General features: G+C 41.1%; 1 protein-coding gene across 2 annotated transcripts in view; it reads left to right on the top strand.

Annotated features, from left to right (window-relative positions):
* Positions 1-21,302, top strand: part of LOC111612295 (mirror-image polydactyly gene 1 protein-like) — a 58,229-nt gene extending 36,927 nt beyond the window's left edge. For both annotated transcript variants that reach the window (XM_023353292.1, XM_023353293.1), the window contains exons 10-13: positions 6,457-6,507; positions 13,668-13,762; positions 17,924-18,139; positions 20,875-21,302. In XM_023353292.1, the coding sequence (XP_023209060.1) occupies positions 6,457-6,507; positions 13,668-13,762; positions 17,924-18,139; positions 20,875-20,941 (429 nt within the window). In that variant the 3' untranslated portion in view covers positions 20,942-21,302. The remainder of the gene's footprint in view (positions 1-6,456; positions 6,508-13,667; positions 13,763-17,923; positions 18,140-20,874) is intronic.
* Positions 21,303-23,249: the final 1,947 nt, after the last annotated feature.

Below are 23,249 nucleotides of genomic sequence, written 5' to 3'. Positions count from 1 at the left end.
GCAGCAAATACCAGAAAGCAATGAGGAACAGCACTGGTCAGATAAGCAAGATTGACAAGATTGAGGGGGATGTAGACTTCCTATTCCACTCAGAAGTAACACTCATACAACTTTTTTACTACAATTTGTCTTGTTCAATGCACTGTAGTCAATGCTGAAGGCCACTGGCTTCAATCTCTTCCATAATTGGTCTGATGGAACGGCCACAGCCCTGTTTGTCAGAACCTGTCACTACTCACACCACTCCTACTGGCTGAGGCGTTTATTGGGGCCTGCCATGCAAAGCAATGGCAGGAACCTATTACTCTACACCCAACAAGCGTCTCTTTATTATTATAGTTCTTTATTTAACCGTTAATGCGGCTCATACCGCTGGGTGCACACCTACAAATGAGGTATCAAAACGTGCAGAAAATTCACGCCATTGTTGCTATTACTTTTGGTGGGATTTGGGCTTAACGTGGCGACATAATTCGCAAAAAACTACGAAAAAAACCCCATTATAAGTCAATGGGAAAAATCCTGGAAATACCCTATTTTTGAGGATTTTCTGTGTCGTCACTAATTCACGTAGAAATGCCATTCAAATTTCATTTTGTAGATACGTCTGTGATCTCTTCGAAAGTGAAGACGGCTCGTCGATAACAGTTACGGTTTGTCCACAATTTGCCTCTAAGCGACCCAAAGTTTCTCATTTTTCCTAAAGTTAGAGTGCTTCTCTCGCTGATTAGAGTGAGAGATCAAGACAACTTTTTCAACCCAAATCATTTTTGAAATCGCCATCACGCCCACAAATATCGCACGATTAGTATCAAAATCGGTCCTGACATTGATACGCCTGTCTGCTCCGGTAAAATGTTTTCGAAATTTATCTAGATCGTACGGTTTTCTGTCACGGTGCTTCAGAGCAAAGTCATGCGACAGGATTTTCTGAGGCTGTCTGAGGCTCTCTCCCATGTATTTGAATAGAATTTCAGATCTGGGCACAACATTTCTTTCTCTCATCGCTGTAAATGTTCTGAGTGAGGTACAGATATGAATCTCGGGACTATCGCAGAAGACACATTGACCTGTCATACGCTTCAAACGCTTTTCGAATATGTATTACGGTTCCCGACCAGGAAGGATTTGTTTCCAATGCTTTTTGTCAGTAAAACGTGTTTGCTCAAACACACAATTGTGTGTTTGACAGCTCAGAGCTCAGAGCTCACACCCTGCTGAGACCATTATTTGCCATAGCAACGGATCTCAAGAGGCTATTGGCTGCTGGTTTGGACTACAGATACGCATCATTGTAGTTCTATCTATAGTGGAACCCTCAGTTGAAACAGATCAGGACTGAACTGGCCTTTAGAACTATTTGCTGCTATGGGCTGTATATAACTGATTTAACTCAGGAACTGTTACACATGGTATTAGTTTGGAACTTTAAAATTAAGCATAATAATAATTTCAAAATAAAAGCCTTGAATATTTTTACATCAGGTAATTGCTGTTTTTGGCTTTATTTGACTTTTTCATCCAAAGCACTGTTACACATGGTATTAGTTTGGCCCTTTGAAATGAAGCTTAACAAAAATTTCAAAATAAAAGCTTTGAATATTTTTACATCATGTAATTGCTCTTTTTGGCTTTATATGACTTTTTCATCCAAAGCACTGTTACACATGGGATTAGTTCGGAACTTTAAAATGGAGCATAATAATAATTTCAAAATAAAAGCCTTGCATATTTTTACATCAGGTAATTGCGCTTTTTGGCTTTATGTGACTTTTTTATCCAAAGCACTGTTACACATGGGATTCGTTCAGAACTTTAAAATGGAGCATACTGAAAATTTCAAAATAAAAGCCTTGAGAATTCTTACATGAGATTATTGCTGTTTTGAGCACTATATAACTGATTTTATCCAATGACTGTTATTCATGGTATTAGTTTGGCCCTTTGAAATGAAGCATAGTGAAAATTTCAAAATAAAAGCCTTGAATATTTTTTAAATGAAGTAATTGCTCATTTTGGCTTTATTTGACTTTTTCATCCAAAGCACTGTTACACATGGTATTAGTTTGGCCCTTTTGAAATGAAGCATAATGAAAATTCCAAAATAAAAGCCTTGAATATTTTTACATCAGCTACTTGTGTTTTGAGCATTATATAACTATTTTAACCCAAGGACTATTACGCATGGGATTAGTTTGGCCCTTTGAAATGAAGCATACTGAAACTTCCAAAATAAAAGCCTTGACAACATTTTAAATCGTACCGAATGGTGAACGTCCACCTTACTAACGTTCTTGTGGTTCTCTGCGTGCCATTGATCACGTTGCGCCGTCCTTTAGCGTCGATGCCAATTTGTAGCGTGACGACGCCGGGCCCAAACCCGACGGGCGCGCCTTGGCAGGCCCCGGCTAAATTTCTTCAGAAATTTTGGTTTTCTAGTTCCAGTTTACTGCTGGCCAACTACCACACTGATACAGCAGCTGACCCACCCACCACATCTTATCATCCTACTGTTATGTTTTTCCAAGGAGGCATTACCCCTTGTGGTGATGGTGGTGACGGCAGTGATGGTGATGACGGCAGTAGGAGTTTGCCCTCCAATCGGTGGGTTGCCATTTCAATTCCTGCTCTGTTTGCCTAATTCATTGCATCCTTGGGCAAGACGCTTCACCCGCCTTACCTGCTGGTGTTCTGTCAATTTTAGATATAGTAATACGAGAATGTGTGGAGCATTGACATGTAGTATCCGTACCAGATCCTACACCTTGCAGCACCTTTATGTGGAAATACTTCATTTGCATGTAAAAGATGGTAGTCTTCTAACTGAAGCAGTATGGCGGTGTTAGACGGACTGTAAAACCTTTGACTTGTCCCTCATCAGCACCTGTCGCCTTACATTTTAACCTCTTTCTGATGCCTGCCTCCTTCAAGCTGTACCTCAGTGTATCAACTTCCATCACTACCAGTGACCCCCGCCAATAACACTGCTTCACCGTCTTTTAACAACTATCCCTATTACGTTAACACCACCCCTCAATGGTAACACCTTAATCCCGCCTTCATTCCAGCGCTGCGCCGCAGTGAAATATGTTTCAAATGCTGCCATAATCCTCAGAGAAGAAGAAGAAAGAGCACTCCACGTTGGAGGATCCCACCCCTCCCCATCCCACTCCACCCCTTGTTGCTCGCCGATTCCTCATTCCCTCTTTTCATCTCTCAGGGATTATCTCCCTCAGCAGCTGGGGGTTCTGGGAAGTATTAGAAAGAGGGGGAGGGTTCTTCCTGAGCACTCCAACCCGCACGCCAGCTGGAGCTTCCTGCTCCTTATTGAATTGATATCAGGTAATTACAGGTTATCAGAACTCATCAAACATCACCTGGAGCTGCTGACCACCTCACTCAATGACAAGACCCCCAAAAAGAAACCTGCCAGTTTGATGCCCACGCAACTACCCTGAGTGACCCAAAGGGCAGAAACAACTGGAGTTGCTTGTTGACAGGTGCATGAGTCACTGGAGCACTTCATTCCAGTTTTTAATTAACTTTTATTAGCCGAAATGCAGCAAAAGAGAATAAATCCATAAATTACTTTTTTAAAACTTCAATAGCTTGCATAACTTCAATAACTCTGAAGATGATTAAGAACACCCCGATGAAGATGGAGCTGCGGCTCTTTGTCAACCTGTCTGCGATACTTAGAAGGAACCCAGGGCTGTTCTTGTTCACCCCGATTAATAATGAATCTCTTCTAATGTCACACTCTAAGCTGAAAAACTTTTCCTTTTTGTCTCTAAATGAGAGAAGTGACAGTGGATTTATCTAAGTCTAATAGCCTCTTTTTTTTCTTACACCAGAAACACTAATGTCATACTAATGCATGCTGGGAAATCTTGTGCTCAGTGTCGATATGACCTGATGGTGATCCCTTAGTACCTGGAATGTGAAACAGAAGTCCAACAATTTAGCAATTCCAGTTTGATTCTGGTAACTTTTGCCAACAGTGGTCTAATTGTTCACACAATAATTTATTTATTTTTTTTCCAAAATTGCTTAGCAGACCTGACCCCACATGTACACACACACATTTCTGTCATTATCAGGACATTTTATTGACACCAATTCATCTACTAAACTTTACTATTACCAGTGTAAGCCTGCTCATCACTATTGTTTATAGGGCTACTGTGGCTCTTTGGTAGAGTAGTCATCTTGCGACCGGAAGGTTGTAGGTGCGATTCCAGCTTCCTCCTGCCACATGTCGATGTGCCTCTGGGCAAGGCACTTAACTTAACCCCAAGTTGCCTACCGATCTGTGTATCGGTGTATAAATGTGTGTGTGTTTGTGAGTGCGACTGGGTGAATGTGATTCTAGTGTAAAGCGCTTTGAGTGGTCAAAATGACTGGAAAAGCGCTTTATAAGTTCAGTCCATTTACCCTGGTAAAAACCAACCCTTGTTCAAAGCTGTGCTTTTGACAGAAAGTCTGATCCCTCAGCTGTTCAGAAATGATTACTTGCTGGAGGTGTGGACTCTGTAGAAGTTTTAAATGATTGGATCTGACTTTACCCAATCGCTAATGTTTGGTCGTGGTGTATGTAAAATTCCAGTAACGCTATTGAAGCTTACCAGAAATTCCCTGCACTGCAAACAACCACCCCCACCATGAAGACAGAAGTGCTCAGCCGAATGTCGTCTTTGCCAGCAGTAAACTGTTTTCTACATTCGTCTTGTCTGACTTCATTGCTCAGTATTTGGAAATGTGGCCAACACAAACTGAACTGCTTTGTTCACTTCCTCCGCTGAAAATGCAAATACTATAAATCTAAAACAGCGCAGAAAATCAACATCGTTCCCAGCTTACTCATCTGATTACTGACTGGCTCGGTTGAAATTCTACAGAAGAAATCGAGGTCAAGAGAAGAACTCCCAGATGGAGCATCGAAGGAAATGAGAATCAAGCAGAATTGCATAAAGCAACTGCCAGTCTGTACTGTTTAATGGCTGTATCTGCCTATATATACTGTATATCTGACACAGTTGCATACACTTTTTTATCTCCAGGTAGACTGGGCTGCTTCTGAGTTTTTGGGCATGTCAAAAAATTCTGTGCACAGACCATTTCAGTTCTGATACGCCATAAGTCTTTTCACACAGCGACCTGCAGCTCAGCAAGTTCAGCCGATGTGGTGACGCAGTCATCGCTCTCATACTGTCAGAAATCTCCCTGTGCCACACCAACATGGATAGTTATCAAAAGGGCTCTTCACAATTATGTGACTTTATTTTGTGCTGTGAAATTATTATTGTAAATATGGCATTTTTAAAATATTTTAAACATTTTTTTTATCTTTTGTGGAATCCTACATATCTTGATGCTGCTGTTATATCTGAATTTCCCAACTGAAGCAAGGAGTAGGACTGGGAAACAGTGCTCCCACTTTTCTTACCTCCTAAAAGCGCTTTGTTTGTATAATTCAAATTTTAAATCTAAACCACAGAGATTAATAAAGAAAAGCCTCAAAAGGAAACTACTTAAAAAAGATGCTCAGGGGAGAACACAGCGAGATCTCCTGCTGAACCTGAAGTGGGCGGCCATGAATCAGTTAAAGGAAATACAGCTACAGCAGAGCCATCATGTCCACAGATATCACCATCTATAATGACTCCTTTGAAGGGTATATTAATTTTCCTTTGAGATTAATAAACTGTTTTTTCAATAATAAAAAGTTTGTGTATGATTGATTTTCTATAAGAAATGTTAGGAGTTGTAAATTTAGCTGGCTTTATAAATCTGGTTAGTGAAGTAGTAAGAGAAACTATCTTTAACAAAAACTTTGAAAACTCAAGAAAGTTGTGGGAAAAACTCGAGTCAAAACAGTGAAATAAATATAAATCAAACATGATTTGGCTGGAAGGAAGAGGTTTATTCCATCTACATGTCGTAGTGCAGGAAGCTTTTATCTACAGTCTCCACCCAGTACATGTGGAAATCACCTTATCACTTGGAAGTAATAACGTTTAATGAACAAAGAACCAATGATGTCATATTTCCATTGTTTCCCCTCTTAATGTGTAAAGTGAGCATTTTCATGGTCGATTTTTGTTCATTTTTAACTTTTTAGTATTGGTCCGACGAGTAAAACTGGGCCGATATGAATAATAGATGTTTATTTCTATGTTGCTTGTTGTGTGTTTCTGGGTCGACCGTGGGGTGTTTGTTTGGTCATGTGACGGCAATAGTGATGCAGCGAAAGATTGTGACGTGTCGAAAGAGTATAGAAAATAAACGATCGCTCAATCGGTCTGTGGTCGGCCCGAACATCAATGTTGATATTGGTTATTAATATTGTCCCAGATTTTCATGCTCATGCATCCCTTCTACTGGCTTCCATTACTATTCCAGTGACATGAGTTAATAGCTAATGAAGCGCTGACTCCTCTTTCTGTGTGTCTGCAGTGTAAATGGCTGAAGGAAGACCTGCTTCAGAGGGACAAGTCATTCAGCCAGGTAAACAACTACTGATGATAACTTCAATGTCTGTGCACCTGTTCATCATCCATCCATCCATTATTATTATTATTATTATTATTATTATTATTATTATTATTATTATTATTATTATTATTATTATTATCCACCCATGACTCCATTCTTGTATTCTTCCATCCATTCATACATTTGCTCCAACACCACTGTGGAAATACAGTATGTCCATATTAGGGGAGGGACTTGATTAAAATTTTTTTATTGAATTAATTAATGTAATTAAACACATTATTTTGTTTAGATAAACTATATATTGACAAAATAGGCAATATTTTAAATTTAAACCTCCTTTTGCAGCTGAATGATAGTTTATAAATAGACATTTGAGCAATAAAGATGAATTATTTAGGTTCTTCAACCATCAGATTGGTGGTCTAGTCATTTAGTTTTTCAGTGTTTCAGGAACTCCTGATCAGTCATGGAGCTTCTTCAGAAACTGTAGACGCTGACATTAGCGTCTACACATGTTTAGCATGTGTTGCTGCTACATGTTTAGCATTGAGATGCTAGTTTAGGCTTGATTAGCTCCACTGAAAGGCTAACTCCTTAGCACAACTTAAACACAACATTAGTCTTTTCCAGGGTCCCATCAGATCGTTTGTTGAAATGAAGGTTGATCCCCAGTGGGCCAAGAGAAGCAGCTTCGTCGTCCACCGCTGCTGTTGGCGGACGTTGCTTATGCGTCAGATTTATGGGCGTACCATAAATGCACAAGTACAAAGGCTCTGGCCAGGTTCATGTGTAAAAACATGTGAATATGAATAATGGCGTTAACATTTTTATTGAGTTAAAATGTTTGTAGTTAATTAAGGGACACATTAAGTCCTGGCCCCAGTCTGTAGTAAACCTCTGTGTTATGACGGAAAAATTGATGAAAAATGGATTGTGAACTCCGGATAGTATGGATTTAACTTTTTTATGAAAAAAGTGAAGGAATCGTAATTTTTACTTTTTAATTCTCAAAGCCACACTCTGCCCCTGGTGACCTTCTGCACACATGCCAAATACGGTCCAATCAGCGAGATTAGAGGAAATTCTGTAGGGACATTTTTCACAAAAATGTGTATTGGGCCATCTGAGAGAAAACTGGGATAAGAGTATAAATAGCATGTTAAATCCTCCCTTATCTGCATTTTATATGCAGATAAAATGAAAAAGTATCTAAAATCCTTCAGTTGAAACTGTTCACTCTGTGAAAACTTTGAATCAGCTCCAGTTTGTCGATCACTTTTTGTGTTTCCTGAGGAGAGAACTCCTTCCTCCCTCATCCTGGCTAACATGCATAGGTTCCTGCTTAAACCCTGCACCTGTCTGTGCTTAAGGCTTAAAGCTTACACTTAAATCAAGACTAAAACACTGTAAAGAAAACAAAAAAATCTCATACAAGAGGAGAAGAATGAAATTTTCTTGCTAACAAATATGCTCCTTTATCTCTGCCTGCATCTCTTTTTTCCCTGAAATAAATTAAATTTTGTTATTAATGTATCGCTGCTCTGTGTATCCTCCTCAAGCCTGTTAATTAGGCTGGGCTCTGGGGGGATTAGAACCGGGAGAGCATTTTAATTTCACACAGAAACATCAGCAGCTGCCATCAAATTAACGCCAGACACTCAGTGAGCTGCTGAAATCCTGCAGCCCAAACCACAAACCACAATTCCTGGCTGAACTTTTAAATCAGGCCTTTGAACCGACTTGAACCTAAAGTTTCAAATCAAACTAAAGGATGCAGCACAATTTACCGTGACCTTCTAACGGTATGTGTCGATTCCAGACCTGGACCACATACCTGAAATGTTACAGAGTACAGCTTGTGACCATTATTCAGGGTTACTTGAGCAGAGACGCCTTTAAAAGCTGCGGGACGTGATGGAGGTTGATGTAACCTGAATGCCACTGTGGCTTCAACTGAAACTCTGTTCTGGTGAGAGAAATTAATGAGGAATTTGTTCTTCTTGCTCCCGATTAGGAATAGTCAGCCGAGTTTATTTATTCAGTCGCTTTCATACACCAGGCAGTCCAGAGCATCATCACTCTGAGGACATGAGAGGAAAGATGGGCTTCAGTTAACACAAATATTTAAGTTTAACTCAAATAGAACCTACATTTTAAATTACACATGGAGAATCAGCATTCAGCTTCTATCATCCACAAATCTGGAACAAAGAGAAAACAGCTGAAACACCGAGTTCCTTTAAATGGAGGCTAAAACCCACCAGTTCAGAGCTGCTTCTGAACCATTATTGGTTGAAACTGGTTGGTTGACCGAAGTGCTGTTGCTGCAGTGTGGATGGTTCATACTTGGATTTCAGCCCGAGAGAAAACAGAGAGTCAGCGCAGTGATTGGAGAACTGGTTCTTATGGGAACCATTTTACTGGTGGTGTTCAGGAATCTGAAGGCACCATTTTGGATGAGCTGCCACCTGCCTACCTGATTTAAAGAAAAAATTACAAAATCAAAAAGCATGCAGTAGTTTTTCTGTGCCCTGTTTTGACAGAAAACCCTTTATTCACACAGTGTTTTAAGAAGACTGTAAGCTGATTTAGTATGTTTTTGTGTTGGTTAAGCTCTGCTGTTTCAAACATGCTCTGTGGTCGTTAGTCTGGTTGAGCGCTGATCTCTGTTCTTCTATGTTTTGGACCAAAACCAAAAACTTCTGTCTTACATGTTAGTGGAAACTCTGACTCATTCACTAATTTAAATTACAGACAAATCCCTGGTGACGTTAGTTAGACTAGAGTCAGGAGGTGACAGAGATATCAAGCTGTGGCTCTTCTGCATAAATACAGCAGAAGATGTTGCGATATTTTGTAAAGTGAGCTACGGGAAGATGTGAAATAAGAACTGCTCCTTTAGGAACCTCACAATTCACTGTTCTTGTCCTGTGATGCTGTAGGCCTGTTTCTTTTTCGATGGTCCATAAGGATCTTGGTAGAGTGCATGACATTATGTATCCTGTGAAATATCTGGACATTTTAAACAAAATTCTGGTTAACCTTTACCAGTAAACAGAAAATGGACACCAAGTTTGGCTGCGTCTGTATATAAATCCCTTTAGTGTTCCATTCAAACATGGCGCCTTCATAAGAAAATGTTACTCAGCGTTTGTTTTAAGCTTCTCATTTTGGCCAAATGTTAAACACTAATGAAGCAAATTAAGCAACCAGTCAGATTGGTAAAAAATCTAATTAAGCTGTGAAAGATCATATGACTTTTCAGCACATGACCTGTCTAAGAAAAAATATCTTTAACTTGATTAAAAATCCTCGAAAAGGTTTAACCTGCAGAAAAAAAGAAAAGTGGATTCAGAATTATAAAAAGAAGCTCATAAAGCGAACCAGAGTTTGATGAAATGAAGTTTCTTCCTTCTACATGCAAAACCGATGAGTTTTCAAAGTGATAAAAAATTCCACCCAGTCAGTCTGGTAACAACCTCATTTCTTAGAAAGCTCTCAGAACAAAGAACCATATTTTTCCACTATTTTAATACAAATAGGTTAAAGACCTTCTCCATGCATGGGGCTTAAATATGCAGTGTAACATGTGAAAAACTGTTATGTCGCAAAAAAGATTCCATATGAGCAACTGCAGGGCAATATGAACTGAAAATGATATTCCCCCAAATGTTTTGGCTTTACTTCTCACTTTTATGCATATCCCAATATTTAAAGTATGTTCCTAATCACTGTATTAATGTTCATCCCTACAGTATAATGCAGTGGTGAAACATGTCTCTGACAGAATATATATCTATTTTATTTATAGAATAAAAACAGCAAATCTTTTATTTCACCAGTTTATGTTCCTTTAAACTGGTAAAAAGCTAAAGGTAAGCAGCAGCTTGTAAATGGACTGAACTTTTATAGCGCTCTTCCAGTCATTTTGACCACTCAGAGCGCTTTACACTAGAGTCACTAGAGACACTCACAAACACATGGCAGGAGGAAGCTGGAATCAAACCTACAACCTTCTGATCGCAAGACGACTACTCTACCAAAGAGCCATCCATCATCCTCCTACCACTTCCTGTCTTAGTGTTTTCTGCCAGTTGTCATCAGGTTGTTGATCATGTGACTTTTATGATGCAAAAAAAAAAGTGTTTCCATTGCAGTTTTGTGAGATACATTAATTTCAATACAGCCAAAGAAAACCACCTCATGCTGGCGCCAAAACTTTTTATCGTAAAACGTGGGTTTTTTCAAAAACACAAGCAAATTTATTTTCATAGCTCCAATTTGAGCAACTTTAAGGTCGATGGGAACGCAGCTATCAAATAGTGAGTACGCTGACAGTTAACTGTATCACCTCGGTGTTATGCAGGCAGTACATGGACAGGTTTTATGTTTTTGTGTGACGGCATCAGGATTCTGGTTTGGGACAAACCGTAGCGCTGGTGGTCTACCCTAAAAACGACAACCAGAGGTGACCTGAAGTGGGTCCCTGTGGCTCCCCTCACCAGGAAGCCACAGAAACCAAACAGCTGACAGGGCTGTGTCTGCGTTTTGCTGCAGTTTTGGCGTTATGCTGTTCATCTGAAGCTGCATTCTGCGGGTTCCAGGTCAGCCTCTGTCTCTCTCTGTGACGGCTGCACCTCTCGGGTCCTGGCTCCCACTCTGTCCGACTCTGAGCAGAAAGTCTGCAGCTGATTATGTGGTTTTCATGTGTAAAAAAGGCTTATGATATTAAGCTCATTCTCACCTCATTTCCGCTGCCTGAATGAGCTCTTTCCTCTCCTTAATGTCCTCTCCTGTTCACCTCAACTCTTTTTGTTAAAGGTCAAAGAACGTTCCCTCGTTCTGTCCTTCCTTCCTCCTAACCCCTCCGGCTCCATCAGCTCCAACTTCACCTCCCATCCTCTTCCTCTCCCTCAGACATGGCCAATAAAGAAGCCGTCATTTTATTCTCCTCCCCCGTCTCTCCCCTGCCTCTCTAATCTGCCCTCATCATGTCAAAGGTCCCAGCACAGTAGTTTTATTACCTCCTCCCACTACTCTTCCTTTCTTTCGTTGACCTTAACTCCTCATGTTAAAGGTCAGCTCTGTGTCGCTCCTGCTTACTGATCACCTCATTTGGAAATGATTCTGATTAATAAGGCGGGCAGCCCTTTTGAAGCGTCTCCTCCGGCCCGGCTGGAAAAGACACATATTGACTCTCTGGGTTTGGTTCCTCTTTTGATGTCTCACTTTAAACTCTCAGACCTCGGAGGCTTTAATTAGAATAGAGCGGGAGGAAGAGGAGGAGGACAGGGTCGGGCCTGTAATCCCAGCTGGAGTCGGCCTCGACACACTTTTACCTAAGATACAGTGGGACTGTGTGTCCTGGAAGAGTCAGCTGACGGGTTTAACACCCACAGCAGAGTTGATTGATGAGTGGAGTGAGGGTGCAGCAGGTGTGGGAGACCTGCTGGAATCTGGTAATGTTTCACTTTCTGTATTATTTGTGCTCATGTTGTCTTAAAGTTTGGAAGTTTACCGTAGTTGAGTATTTAAAGCCATGACGTGGCATATTAAAGGGGCGGTATTCTGAAACAGCTTTATTTGTAGCTTTATCTTTTCCTGCCTGGACTTCGTCCTCATCCCTGAGCACCACCCGCCTTGAATCTGCTAATAAATATCTGGAGAGAAACCAGCTGACTCAGCACCTTCCTTAATAAAATAACATGTACAAAGTTAAACTTAACAACTGCAAACCAGCATAATAAATAAAACGGAGTGGTTGGACCAATGCCCAGACTTTAGTCCAGCAGGAAACCTGTGAGCTGAGGCCGAACCAGGAAGTGCAGAGGAAGTGTTGTATGTTGTCATCCTGGCCGCTGGGTCGGCACCACGCAACACTGATGTGAAATGTTGACATTGTATTGCCTGATCTTTATGAATTTATCATTGGAAGCATGTATTCAACCTTATGGCGAATTCAATGAGACGCTTCTCGTTGCCATCAATAGTCTGACATCAGTCTGCCTGATATTAGCTGGTTAACAGACTTCTGTTTATGCAAGCTTTACTTTTAAAAGAACATTATCTTAGGAGGAATGTCCAGCATCTGATCATTTCCAGCCCATAATATTCCAAGGCGCCGGCTGTCTTTCTTGTAAACAAGAGAAATGAAAGTGACCAGGTGGAGAGGAGCGAATAGGAAACGGCTCTGCTCCAAACTCCACTCACAGCGTTTCATTAGAAGAACTTAAATCCATAAGAGAAGTGAGACAGAAAATGTGAACCCAGTTTTGTAAAACCCTGACATACCAGGAGGCCAGTAAGTTACAGCTGAAACCAGATATTTACATATACTAAAGAAAAAGAAACAAACTCTTTTTTTCCCTACTGTGTGAAGTTAAATCAAACCAAACATTTCTTGTTTTATGTCAGTTAAAATTACCAAAATTATTTCTATTTGCTCAATGCCAGAAAACCTGGTGAGAACAGAAATTTAAATTTTTTTAATTTTGGGGGTAATTTCCCTCAAATTCAACAGTTTTCTCTTTTGACCCAGTACCAGAGCCATCAGGTCACGGTCGGACTGATCTCACCATGCGGCTCATTCACTGAAACTTTCCATCATTCAATCTTAATGTAGGTCAATAAAGGTCAGCTGCAGTACCATAAATAAACCACATCATTCTGAATCTGTTTTCAGCTGCTGCTCCATACTTTCTATCAGACTTTAGTAAATCCAAACCCACTCCTCAGTTCACAAACCTCTACAATCCTACTCCCCACTGTGTCTTTAAATGCACCATCAGATGTGGTGCAGGAGGCTGCAGTAGTGTTGTGGTGGGATCAGGAGCTGATGTAAATGCAATCCTCATTATCAGGTGTGTTGACATTTATGTTAATGAATTAGTCAGTTAGCTAGTTAATTAAGCCTTTATTTAAACAGTCAGTCCTGTAGTTATACAGAAGTTGATCTCCTTGCTGCTCAGTGGGAACGCACATTTAAAGCACAAACACACACTCTGTGGAGTGTTGTTCTACGCCCCTAGACCCACACATGCATTTTTCTGTTATTCGCTCAGAATATGAGTGATGGAGCAGAAAAGCTGTCATTTAATTAAAGCGTTATCACTTTAAGCTACTGTGCTGAGGACTGTTATGTCTGACTGCCATGTGTTTCATCTGGGCAGGAGGAGCTGCTGAGGCTGCAGAAGGAGAGAGACGCAGCTCTGGACGACAAACAGAGGCTCCAGGCTCAGATTCAGGAACTACAAGCCGATCACAGGTTAGTGACAAGCAACAAGCACAATTGTTGCTGTTGCTGTCTGGGACCTGGTTGTGAGCCTCAAAGACCATCTGGCAAAACTAGAAACTGTTTTTTTTTTTCAGAAAGTACATCCTCTCCTTTATTTTGATCTAAAACACGTTTCAGATTCTATAAAGCAGCCGATGTCTGAAACGTTCTTCCCTGGACAAATCAGACCAGACAGGACAGCTAGTGGCTATTTTGGCTCTCCATATTTTTCTAATCAGTTCATTAGTTAATGATTATTTTATACCATATTTAAAAGAAAACAGAAGAACTTGGCTTTAGTTTCAGAGCATCTCTCATGTTATTCTGTCATGACACAGTGACAGTTCTAGCAAATAGGTTCAAAAAAATGTTTGTAAAAGTTGCATACTGCAGCTTTAATAACGGTAAAAGTTCCCTGCTGTGCAAAGACTCTTCCCTGATTTCAGATTTTTCTTTGTGTTGCTATCAGAATCACATTTCTGATATCAATGTGATTTTCTGTAGCGTTTAAAGAGTCGCCAGTGTAGAAGAAATTTGGATCTTGGTCCGGTCCGACGCAGTTTAAATGTTTCACATTCCTTGCACACACCTTAAATATACATTTTCTGGACGTGTTTTTCACAACCAGAAAATGACTCATGACTTTTCTTTAGCTAAAGCAATTTTAAAACTACAGTTGGCAAAGTGCAAACAGCATGTATGTTAAGCAGCTGACAGCAGATAGCTGAGCAGATAGCTTGACTGATTAGCCTGCTGATATCGATTTGTTGATATTTGTTGTACTTGTGTTATTCTATGAACAGCAGAATTTCAAAAACATATGCAATTCTCCACAATCAGTATGCCACGTAGAAAAGCCAGATTTTGCTGGGAATCATCACGTTCAGGTTGCTGGGATTTGGCTGGATGTTGTTAGCACTGGATTTCTACTATAGGAATAAGGCTTTTTGTTTTAAATAACTGCAGTTGTTATGTTATACATTTTGTTTTAGATTGTTGTTCAATGGAAGGCAGAGTTTCAGAAAGAGAAGGAGATTTTAAAGGGACAGAGGCCCAATTTGTGTTGAGATGCAAAGTAAAATTTCTTTTAGGTCATGTTTTATATAAACAACATTTTTATAACAATTGAAGATCACATTGTTAATTAATTATACGATAAAATGGCACTATGTGCCTGGAAAATACATCATACTGCCCCTATAAATAAACTGATTTAACCATAATAGGTTTTAGTGGTTTTCTTCTTGCTGTTAATCAGAACATTTAATCAATATACTAAAAAACTTGAACTACTTATCAACTCTGCAGCCAAGTTACCCATCAAGAGACGTTTCAAGTGTTTTCACAGCTTAAAAAAGAGAATATGTTTTTATTTTTGATCCAAGATGATGTCCAGAGGATTTGCAAACTTTGGGAAATCACTGATAATAACAGTACCAAGTGGAGAATTAGCTCCACCTGCTGTTTACCTCTCCAGTCCACATTAATGACCTTCAGCTACTGTGCTTGAAGACATTTTATCAGGATTCAGAAGAAAGACTTGAATTTTTACTTGGAGTCAGGGAGTGTGTACATGTTCAAACAGAAACCTGTCTGACAACAACAAACACACAGCTTCAGTGTGTGTTCAGTTAGTTCTGTCTGTTCTCTAAAGCTCTGTTTTGTAAAGAATGACAGATAACTCTTATTTCATCCACTTTGTGCCATAGAAGGAAGTCGGGCAGTCTGATGTTAAAAACATTTTAACATCAAAAATAGAGTAAAATGAGTAAAAAGCCATTTTTGGTCATTTTGATAAAAGTTACTGAAACCAAGCTGGATCTATGGGAAACAACTCATCCTGTTAAATCATAAAACAACTGACTGACTTTGTTTTGGTTTGGTTTCATGAGCCACACCCAGGACTGATCATTACCAGACCCATAGAGTCAAAACATTCCCTAAACACAACCTGTCTGACAGCTTGAGGTAGGTAAGACGACACATCAGTCATAAACCACACAAGAATCAAACTCATTTCCATCCATCAGTCTGGAGAGGAGAGTTACAAAATCAGAGAACGGCAGCGAGAACAAATGGAGAGACTATGGAACAATGGAGAACATTCCCAGGAGTCGGCAGTCTGCCAGAATGACTTCAAGAACTCAACAATTCATCCAGGAGGTCACAGAATGACCCAGAACTGCATCTACAGCTTCACTTTCCTCGGTTCAGGTCAGAGTTCAGGATTCACTAGTAAGAGAGAATCCTGAGGATTCTTCATGATCCTCAAACACGATGTTGGTAGCATAATGCTTTACTTGAAGCATGAATTCTGCTCAGAACAGAAAATCCCAAAGGAGATTGACCTTGAACTTAAGGTCATCTCTGCACTAGGACAGGTGTCCAACACACACCAACAGAGCCATTTCTGAATAGCTGAACAAAACCTGATTTCGGAGTGACCTAGTCAAAGTTCAGACTTAAATCCAATTGAGATTTTCTTTTGTGACTGTGAACAAGCCAGGTATGCTCAAAACTCCTTCAGTGTGGCTGAATTAACTGTTAAATGAAATTCCTACACAGTGATGGAAAACATGTAGCATTGACTCAGGTTGTCTGATATTAAAATGAGTTAAAGGGGCAGTGTCATGTAAAATCGACCTTTTTGAGCTTTACATCATGTTATAATGTTATTCCCTCATCAAAAACATAGCTGCAGTGTTGCCTTCATTCTTTCATGCATGTTTCAGAAATACTTTGATCTCCATGGCAACCATTCAACTGTGCAAAACGCCTGGGTGGACCTAGCTCCGCCTTTGAGATGCAGCTCCTCCTCTGCAGTTTCAAGCATCCCTCCTCCATGACTCCCCCCACTCAGCTCCTTCAGACTAGCCAGCAGCAATTAGCAAACACCTGTTGACTCACAGGAGCTGCTTCTCAGTACAACATTGGTAAAAATGCTGTTAAAGTGTTAATAGAGGAGCCATGTTGTGGTGACTCCCTGGAGGCACAGGAGTTTTTAAAGGTCCAGTTACAAGGCGTTTGATTATGAAGTCAAATTTTATTTCTTTTAAGTCATATCTGATATATATAGCCTTTTACAACAAGTGAAGGTAACATAGTTACTTGATTACATTATAACATGGCATCATCATGTGCCATGGGAAAAAATACTGAGGAAAACCAGAGGAAATCTGTACGGAGGCCGATAGTTTTTCTCAGCTCTGTAAATAATATCCAGTCAAAGTGTCAGAAAGAGACACTTTGACTGGATAGGGGAATGATAAGAAGCACAAAAGTGGTGGTTTTGATTCATCTCGGTCCAAATGCAGCCAGTCGACTGGTGACCGGAGGAATCTGGATAACCTGTAGAATAATAACAGGAGTAAACAGCCGGCAATGAGGACGACAAACAAACAGTAATTAGATAAGACGTTGTGAGGCAGATTTGAACCACAGAGAGGTGTGTTTTGGGCTTTAAGACCAGTTGGAGGATTTCCTGGAGGGGTCCGAGTCCAGTTCTGAGCAAAGCAGCTGCGACAAAGTGAAGCAGAATAAAGATGAGGAGTGAGTCCGTCTATGCTGATGAAAATGTGAGCCTCCATAAATTACTAGGATTGATGCTGGACGCCTGCAGAGACACCTGACGAGGCTGCAGAAAGCAGGCGGAGCAGGAAGACATTTTGTTTTCGCTTTCAGTCTAGATGAAGAAAATAAAAACTCTGCTTTAAAATAATTTATTTCTCCAGCATGTTAAATTCACCGTTCGGTGTGTAGAGCTGGACTGAATGTAAATCTGACAAAGTTAGATTCAGTTGTTGAACTGTACAGTGTGTATTAATGTTTTTTTTTCTTTAGTTTTTATTTTATGCATGCCACAATTTCCAGAAATGATTCTGTACAATTGTTGAATACAGCGTTTTATTTTCTGTCCACTTGGCAGTTCTGCAACACTTTGTTTTGGTCTGTCATATAAAATCAGACGAAATGTGAAACAGTTCAAGAGAGCACTAAAAGTCAATAAACAGCAAAACCCTGGAACCATTTTAGCCGGATTTTGACTCGAGCAGGCAGTTAATTCAGGCTGTTGTTGAAGATTTGATGAGATGAACATTATTCTAACCAACCGTGACCCGATTCCTCCTCTCCGTCCTCTTTCTCCTCCGTCAGCTCTCAGGATCACGCCCCTCCATCCCAGATGTCACTTCCTGCTGAGTCCTCCCAGGTCCAGAAGGACTTGTCCTCCCAGGTCCAGAAGGACTTGTCCTCCCAGGTCCAGTCTCTGGTGGTGCAGCTTCAGCGGCTGTCCAGGGAGAAGGAGGACACTGCTGCTGAGCTCCAGCGCAGCCGGGTGGCTGAGCAGGAAGCCAGCGAGAGAGTTTGCAGGTCAGTCTTGGATCTGTTCACTGCCTGCTGCTTCCTCGTCCCATCAGGCTGAGACGAAAACGGCCTGACCGCTCTGACCACATCTGCTCTGTTTTCACCTGTTCTGTAGTTTTATTAGTTTCTCTGCAGCTCCAGAAATGGACTTTTTAGTTTCAGGAGTGCATTTCATTAAATGACAGCCTTCTGTTTATTTTGTAACATTCTGGCTGATGTCAGCTAGTTAATATTTTTATAACTCAATTCAGTTCAGTTTTGCTTTTTTCAATCTACAACCTAAAACTTTCGATCATCTCCATTCTGCTCTGTCTTCTCATTAGTGGCAGGTGGCTGCTGGTACTGAGCCAGGTTCTGGTTCTGCAGGAGTTTTCCTCTCCACTGTCGCCACATGCATGCTCAGTATGAGGGATTGCTGCAAAACCAACCAAAGCAGTCGTCTGCTGTCACCACGTTGTCATCCAGGAGGAGTGAAAGCTGTGAAACAAAGACTCAGTGCAATCTGCTGGTTTCCTTGGAAACGTTTTAAATGACCTTGAAAACTAATTGAGCTTTCTGCATTGTTTGATAACAGAGCAGTTATGCCGTTATCAAACTGCAAACAGTGCAGTGCAAACCACACATCAGTTGATATGTATGATTGACTTGAAATGTTTTTTTAAGTGCCTCAAGACGACAAAAATATGAATAAATTCAGCTGAAATTAATTAGAATTATTCATAACACACGTCGGCTAAAGGCACTTTACAGATGAGTCGGTTCCATCCGGTCATGCAGACAGATTCCAAGTCAAGTACAAAATTCTAAATCGGTTTTATTTTTCAGACAATGCAGTCAAGTTCAGATTATTATTGAAACTGTCTATAAAGTTTTCTAAGGAAACTCGGCAGATTGCGTGGAGTCAGTGACATAAAGTGATCCGTCATACATGTTGCATGTACCAACAGAGAAAAGAGAAAACTGTCCTTTAACCGGAGCAGACCTCCATCAGAACCAGAACCCGGTCCACTGTTGGGCCTCGTCTGCCAGTGGAGCTGGTTCCACACGTATGTTAGAGAACAAACAGCCTCAGACCTTTTGCAGCAAAAGCAAATGATTTGGATCAGCAGTGCTGCCAACGCTGATGGTGTCATCCAGAACATTTTACCAAGAAAAACTGCTGCCTGGAAACGAAGCTGTTAGCATGTCAGGACAACCAGCAGTCTGCAGTCTGGGAGCTCCCTCTGGCCCACAGCATGACAGGAGTTACAGCAACATTTGATTTCCCTTCAGGATGAATCGAATGTGTGTTAAATAAAATCATCCTGAATACATCACACCCTCTGAAACATGGCGGTGGCAGCATCATGCTATGGGGATGCTCGTCTTTGTAGAGACAGATGGGAAGAAGGTTGGAAAGTGATTCTTTTTTTTCTTGATTAAATCTGTAAATATTCTTTATGGTGCAGCATCACCGTCTGACCCGCATGTGACCCAAAGTCCAGCTGAGTGTTTCCACCAGCAGCTGTTAATGGACCAACCTTCTGCTGTCTGTTCCAGGACTCAGAGGGGAGATGTTCACCCCTCAGTCGACAGTAATGGGAATGCACCGATTGCACTTGTCTGGCTTGTCACTGATCTTTAAAAAAAAAAAATTAATACTGATACTAAAAAGAAAGTTGCTGAGTTGAATATTGTTAACTGCAAACATGCAGACATTGACCCGGTGGGCAGGTCTGCCAGGGCAGAGTGATGAAGGTCAGTGGCTGATTCTCAGACGTCTGTCGAGCCAGACAAGATCGGCTTCCCTTGTATCGGCTGACGGCCCATCAGGAAACTGAGGCCGATTTCTGGGTGCCCGGTGCAGCCCTAGATAATAATGACCTCACAGAATGCCGTTTTCATGTAAACGCTCCTGATCATGGAGGGAGTGTCTGGTGGGAACCAGCTGCTTCCCGTTGATGGAGCAACAGGTTCCCTCAGAGACTCTGGAGGTGTTCAAAGACTGATTAAGTACGTGGGACTAAGGAGATTTGGCTCTGATGGCTCATATCCAGCAGTCTACAGCGCGAGTGTCCCTGCAGCCGAGAAGATCAGGAGAGAACTAAGCCTTGCAGGTTTGGATTCAGGAAAAGGGAAAACGCTCCGGTTGAACGTGACTTCTTCTTCTTCTTCTTCTGCTGCTGCTGCTGCTTCTCAGCTCATCAACCTGAAGATGAAAGGATGAGATCGGTGATGAAAACAGCTTAAATCCTCTGTCTGCGTCCCGCACTGTCCTCCTAGACTCAAACCTGGGGCTTTCTGCAGTAATTTGGCTGCCAGCGGGGGGAGCGGAGTAGGGGGGTGGGGGGAGTGCCTTCCAAGTTTCTGGGCTGTGAAGAGGAATGTTTGCTCTCTGATGGGAAGGACTGAGTCAAATCTGCTGCTTATTACAAATGGGGAGTTTAATTTGAATAGGAAAGGGAGAGAGCCTCGCTGATTGTTAGAAGGTCATCCAAACCTCTCTCTCTCTCACACACACACACACACACACACACACACACACACACACACACACACACACACACCCCGTCACATCAACATCTCTCTGCAGTTAATATTCTCATTGACGGTTGTAAAGTGGACTTTGCCGTCGGCGGTGCATGCTTTGCTGCAGCACTGCATTAACCAGCTGAGACCTTCTCCTGTCCGCTCTCACTCAGGTCTGCAGGGTTCATTGTCCCCTCGGTAACCCTCCTCTTCCTCCTCTTCCTCCTCCTCAGGTTGGAGCGTTTGGTGGAAGTGTTGAGGAAGAAAGTTGGAGCAGGAAGTCTGCGTGCTGTCGTCTGATTCATCAGATCCTTTTTATGTGACCAAACTGATGGTTTGTTTGCTTTTTTTTTTCTTTTGTACTGTTGAAGCTTTTCTACTTCTTGTGATTAAAACTTGGTCACATGTGGAAGCAGCAGAAGAAATTAAGCAACATGTTTGTCTTTGTTTTCTTCACTTGTTTTGCATGTGAAAGTGTTCTCAGCTGGAAAACTGAGCACCTTTACTTTTTATCCCGCGTGTTTTTCTCTCCTTGACTGGAGGCAGAAAATGAAATAAATGTGATTATGTCATCAGAACTTGTTTGATGATCAGAGATGTGAGTTTTTTTACTGCCAGGCCTGTTTGGGTGATTCTAAATAAATTGTATTATACAAAAAAAGTATTCATTTATTTCCATAAATAGTTTTAAATGTGAAACTTGTACACGCAGGTTGACACATTTCAGCTGTTTGTTGATTCTGTAAAGAGTGAAAAATTAAAGTAAAATCAACTTGTTTTGAGCTTCACATGATACTATGATGTTATTCTCTCATCAGAAACATACCTGGAGTTTTGCTTTGATTATTTCATGCATGCTTGAGAAATCCTTTAGTATCCATAGCAACCATTCAGCTGTGCAAAACACCTGGTTGGACCTAGCTCCGCCTTCTAGGACACAGCTCCTCCTCAGCCCTTCCCCTCCCGCAGCACCCCCACTCAGCTCCTTCAGACTAGCCAGCAGCAATTAGCAAACGCCTGGTGGAACTGCAGAGCTCCTGATAGGAGCTACTTCTCAGAGCAATGTTGGTAAAAACATTGTTAAAGGAATAATAGAGGAACCATGTTGCGACAACTTCCTGAAGGCAGAGTTTCAGAAAAAGGAGACATATTTGAAAGTTTTTAAGCCGAATGTGCAGCCAGAGTGACACCGATCCACTCAAGCTCAAAGGGGGTGAATATTTATGCCATCTCCTATTCTATGTTTCAGATTTTTTATTTGTAATTATTTTTGCAGAAAACACTAATTTCTCCTCATTCTTTTGTCAAAAAAAGATACAATTTGCGATCATGATTAATTTGTAAAAGCAATAAAAAAAACTGTGACTCATCCAAGGGATTGAATACTTTTCACTTCAACATCAGTGATAATGTTCAGTGTTCTGGTAACGAGGGCACCATGTTTGTTTCTCAGTAGGTTTTGAAGAAAGCGAAAGGTATAAATTAAATAATGCAGCAACATCAACGCTGCTGAAAATAAAAAATAACAGCAGAGACAAAACTGAACTGGATCCAACTAAATGTTCCGATTTAGTCGTTGGAAACGAGAATACAGTCAAAGTGTTTCGATTATCAATAGATATTTAATATGAACCAGAAATACTGAAATCTAATCTAAGTTCTATTGATCTTTTTAAGTCTATTTAGTGCATTCGGTTGCATTTTATCAATACCACAGATGACCTTTAAAACATTCTCGCAGTCGATTGTTTCATCAGTTGCATTATTGAAGCTCTGTAAACTGCAGATGACAGAGGAGAATGAGGAGTTTAATAAGGATCAGAACGCTTCCAGGTTGGCAACACAAGTTAGAAATGAAAACCGAGGAGATAAAGTTGGCTTCAGCTGAGGAACTCCTTTAATGAAGATATCAGGGAGACGGGATTTTCATCAGTTGTGATGTGTGGCTCATAAAAAGGGGGGCGGGCTGCCTCCCGCTACGGGCTGGTTACCATGGCAATAGCAGACCACTTGTTGTCGACTTGGGTGTCCTGCTCTTAATCCTGTGGCCGTTAATCTGCTTGTTCTCAAGAAAGACTCAGTTTGTTGGAGCTCCAGCTTCTGATGCCACCTGGGAGTGTGTGTGTGGGGGTGTGTGTACGTGCGTAAGACATTGATCTTTGTGGTGTGTGTTAACTCTGCAATAACATTCAGACGGCTCTCATGTCAAAACAAAGACCATGAGAACAGATCTCCAGCGTCTCCGTCACCATCAGCCGGTCTCCAGGCAGACATGCTGCGCCGATAAATGGAGTTTATTTCTGTTTATGTGAAGTGAACGTAGAGAAGCCGGTTCCAGAGTATCCACAGATGTGGCAGGTTTCTTTTACCTGAACTCTGCAACACGACGCAAACGTTGCTTCCAGTGAGGACGAGCAGAACCCTCTGGAGATGAAGACGTTATCTCAGAGGTCAGAGGGAAACTAAAGAGTTCAAGTCTGAACAGCGTCTCCAGTTCTAGCACATGGTGGAAGAGATGATAGCATGAAGTCACGATAAACCTCCAACATCACCAACAAGAGTAATTATGGTTGTTAATGTCTCTGTTCAATCTAAAAATACAAAATTT

The sequence above is a fragment of the Xiphophorus maculatus genome, chromosome 19, assembly GCF_002775205.1.
Source record: "Xiphophorus maculatus strain JP 163 A chromosome 19, X_maculatus-5.0-male, whole genome shotgun sequence".
Taxonomy (NCBI): domain Eukaryota; kingdom Metazoa; phylum Chordata; class Actinopteri; order Cyprinodontiformes; family Poeciliidae; genus Xiphophorus; species Xiphophorus maculatus.
Note: the sequence above shows the minus strand (reverse complement) of the source record. Positions and strands in the feature narration are given on the sequence as shown.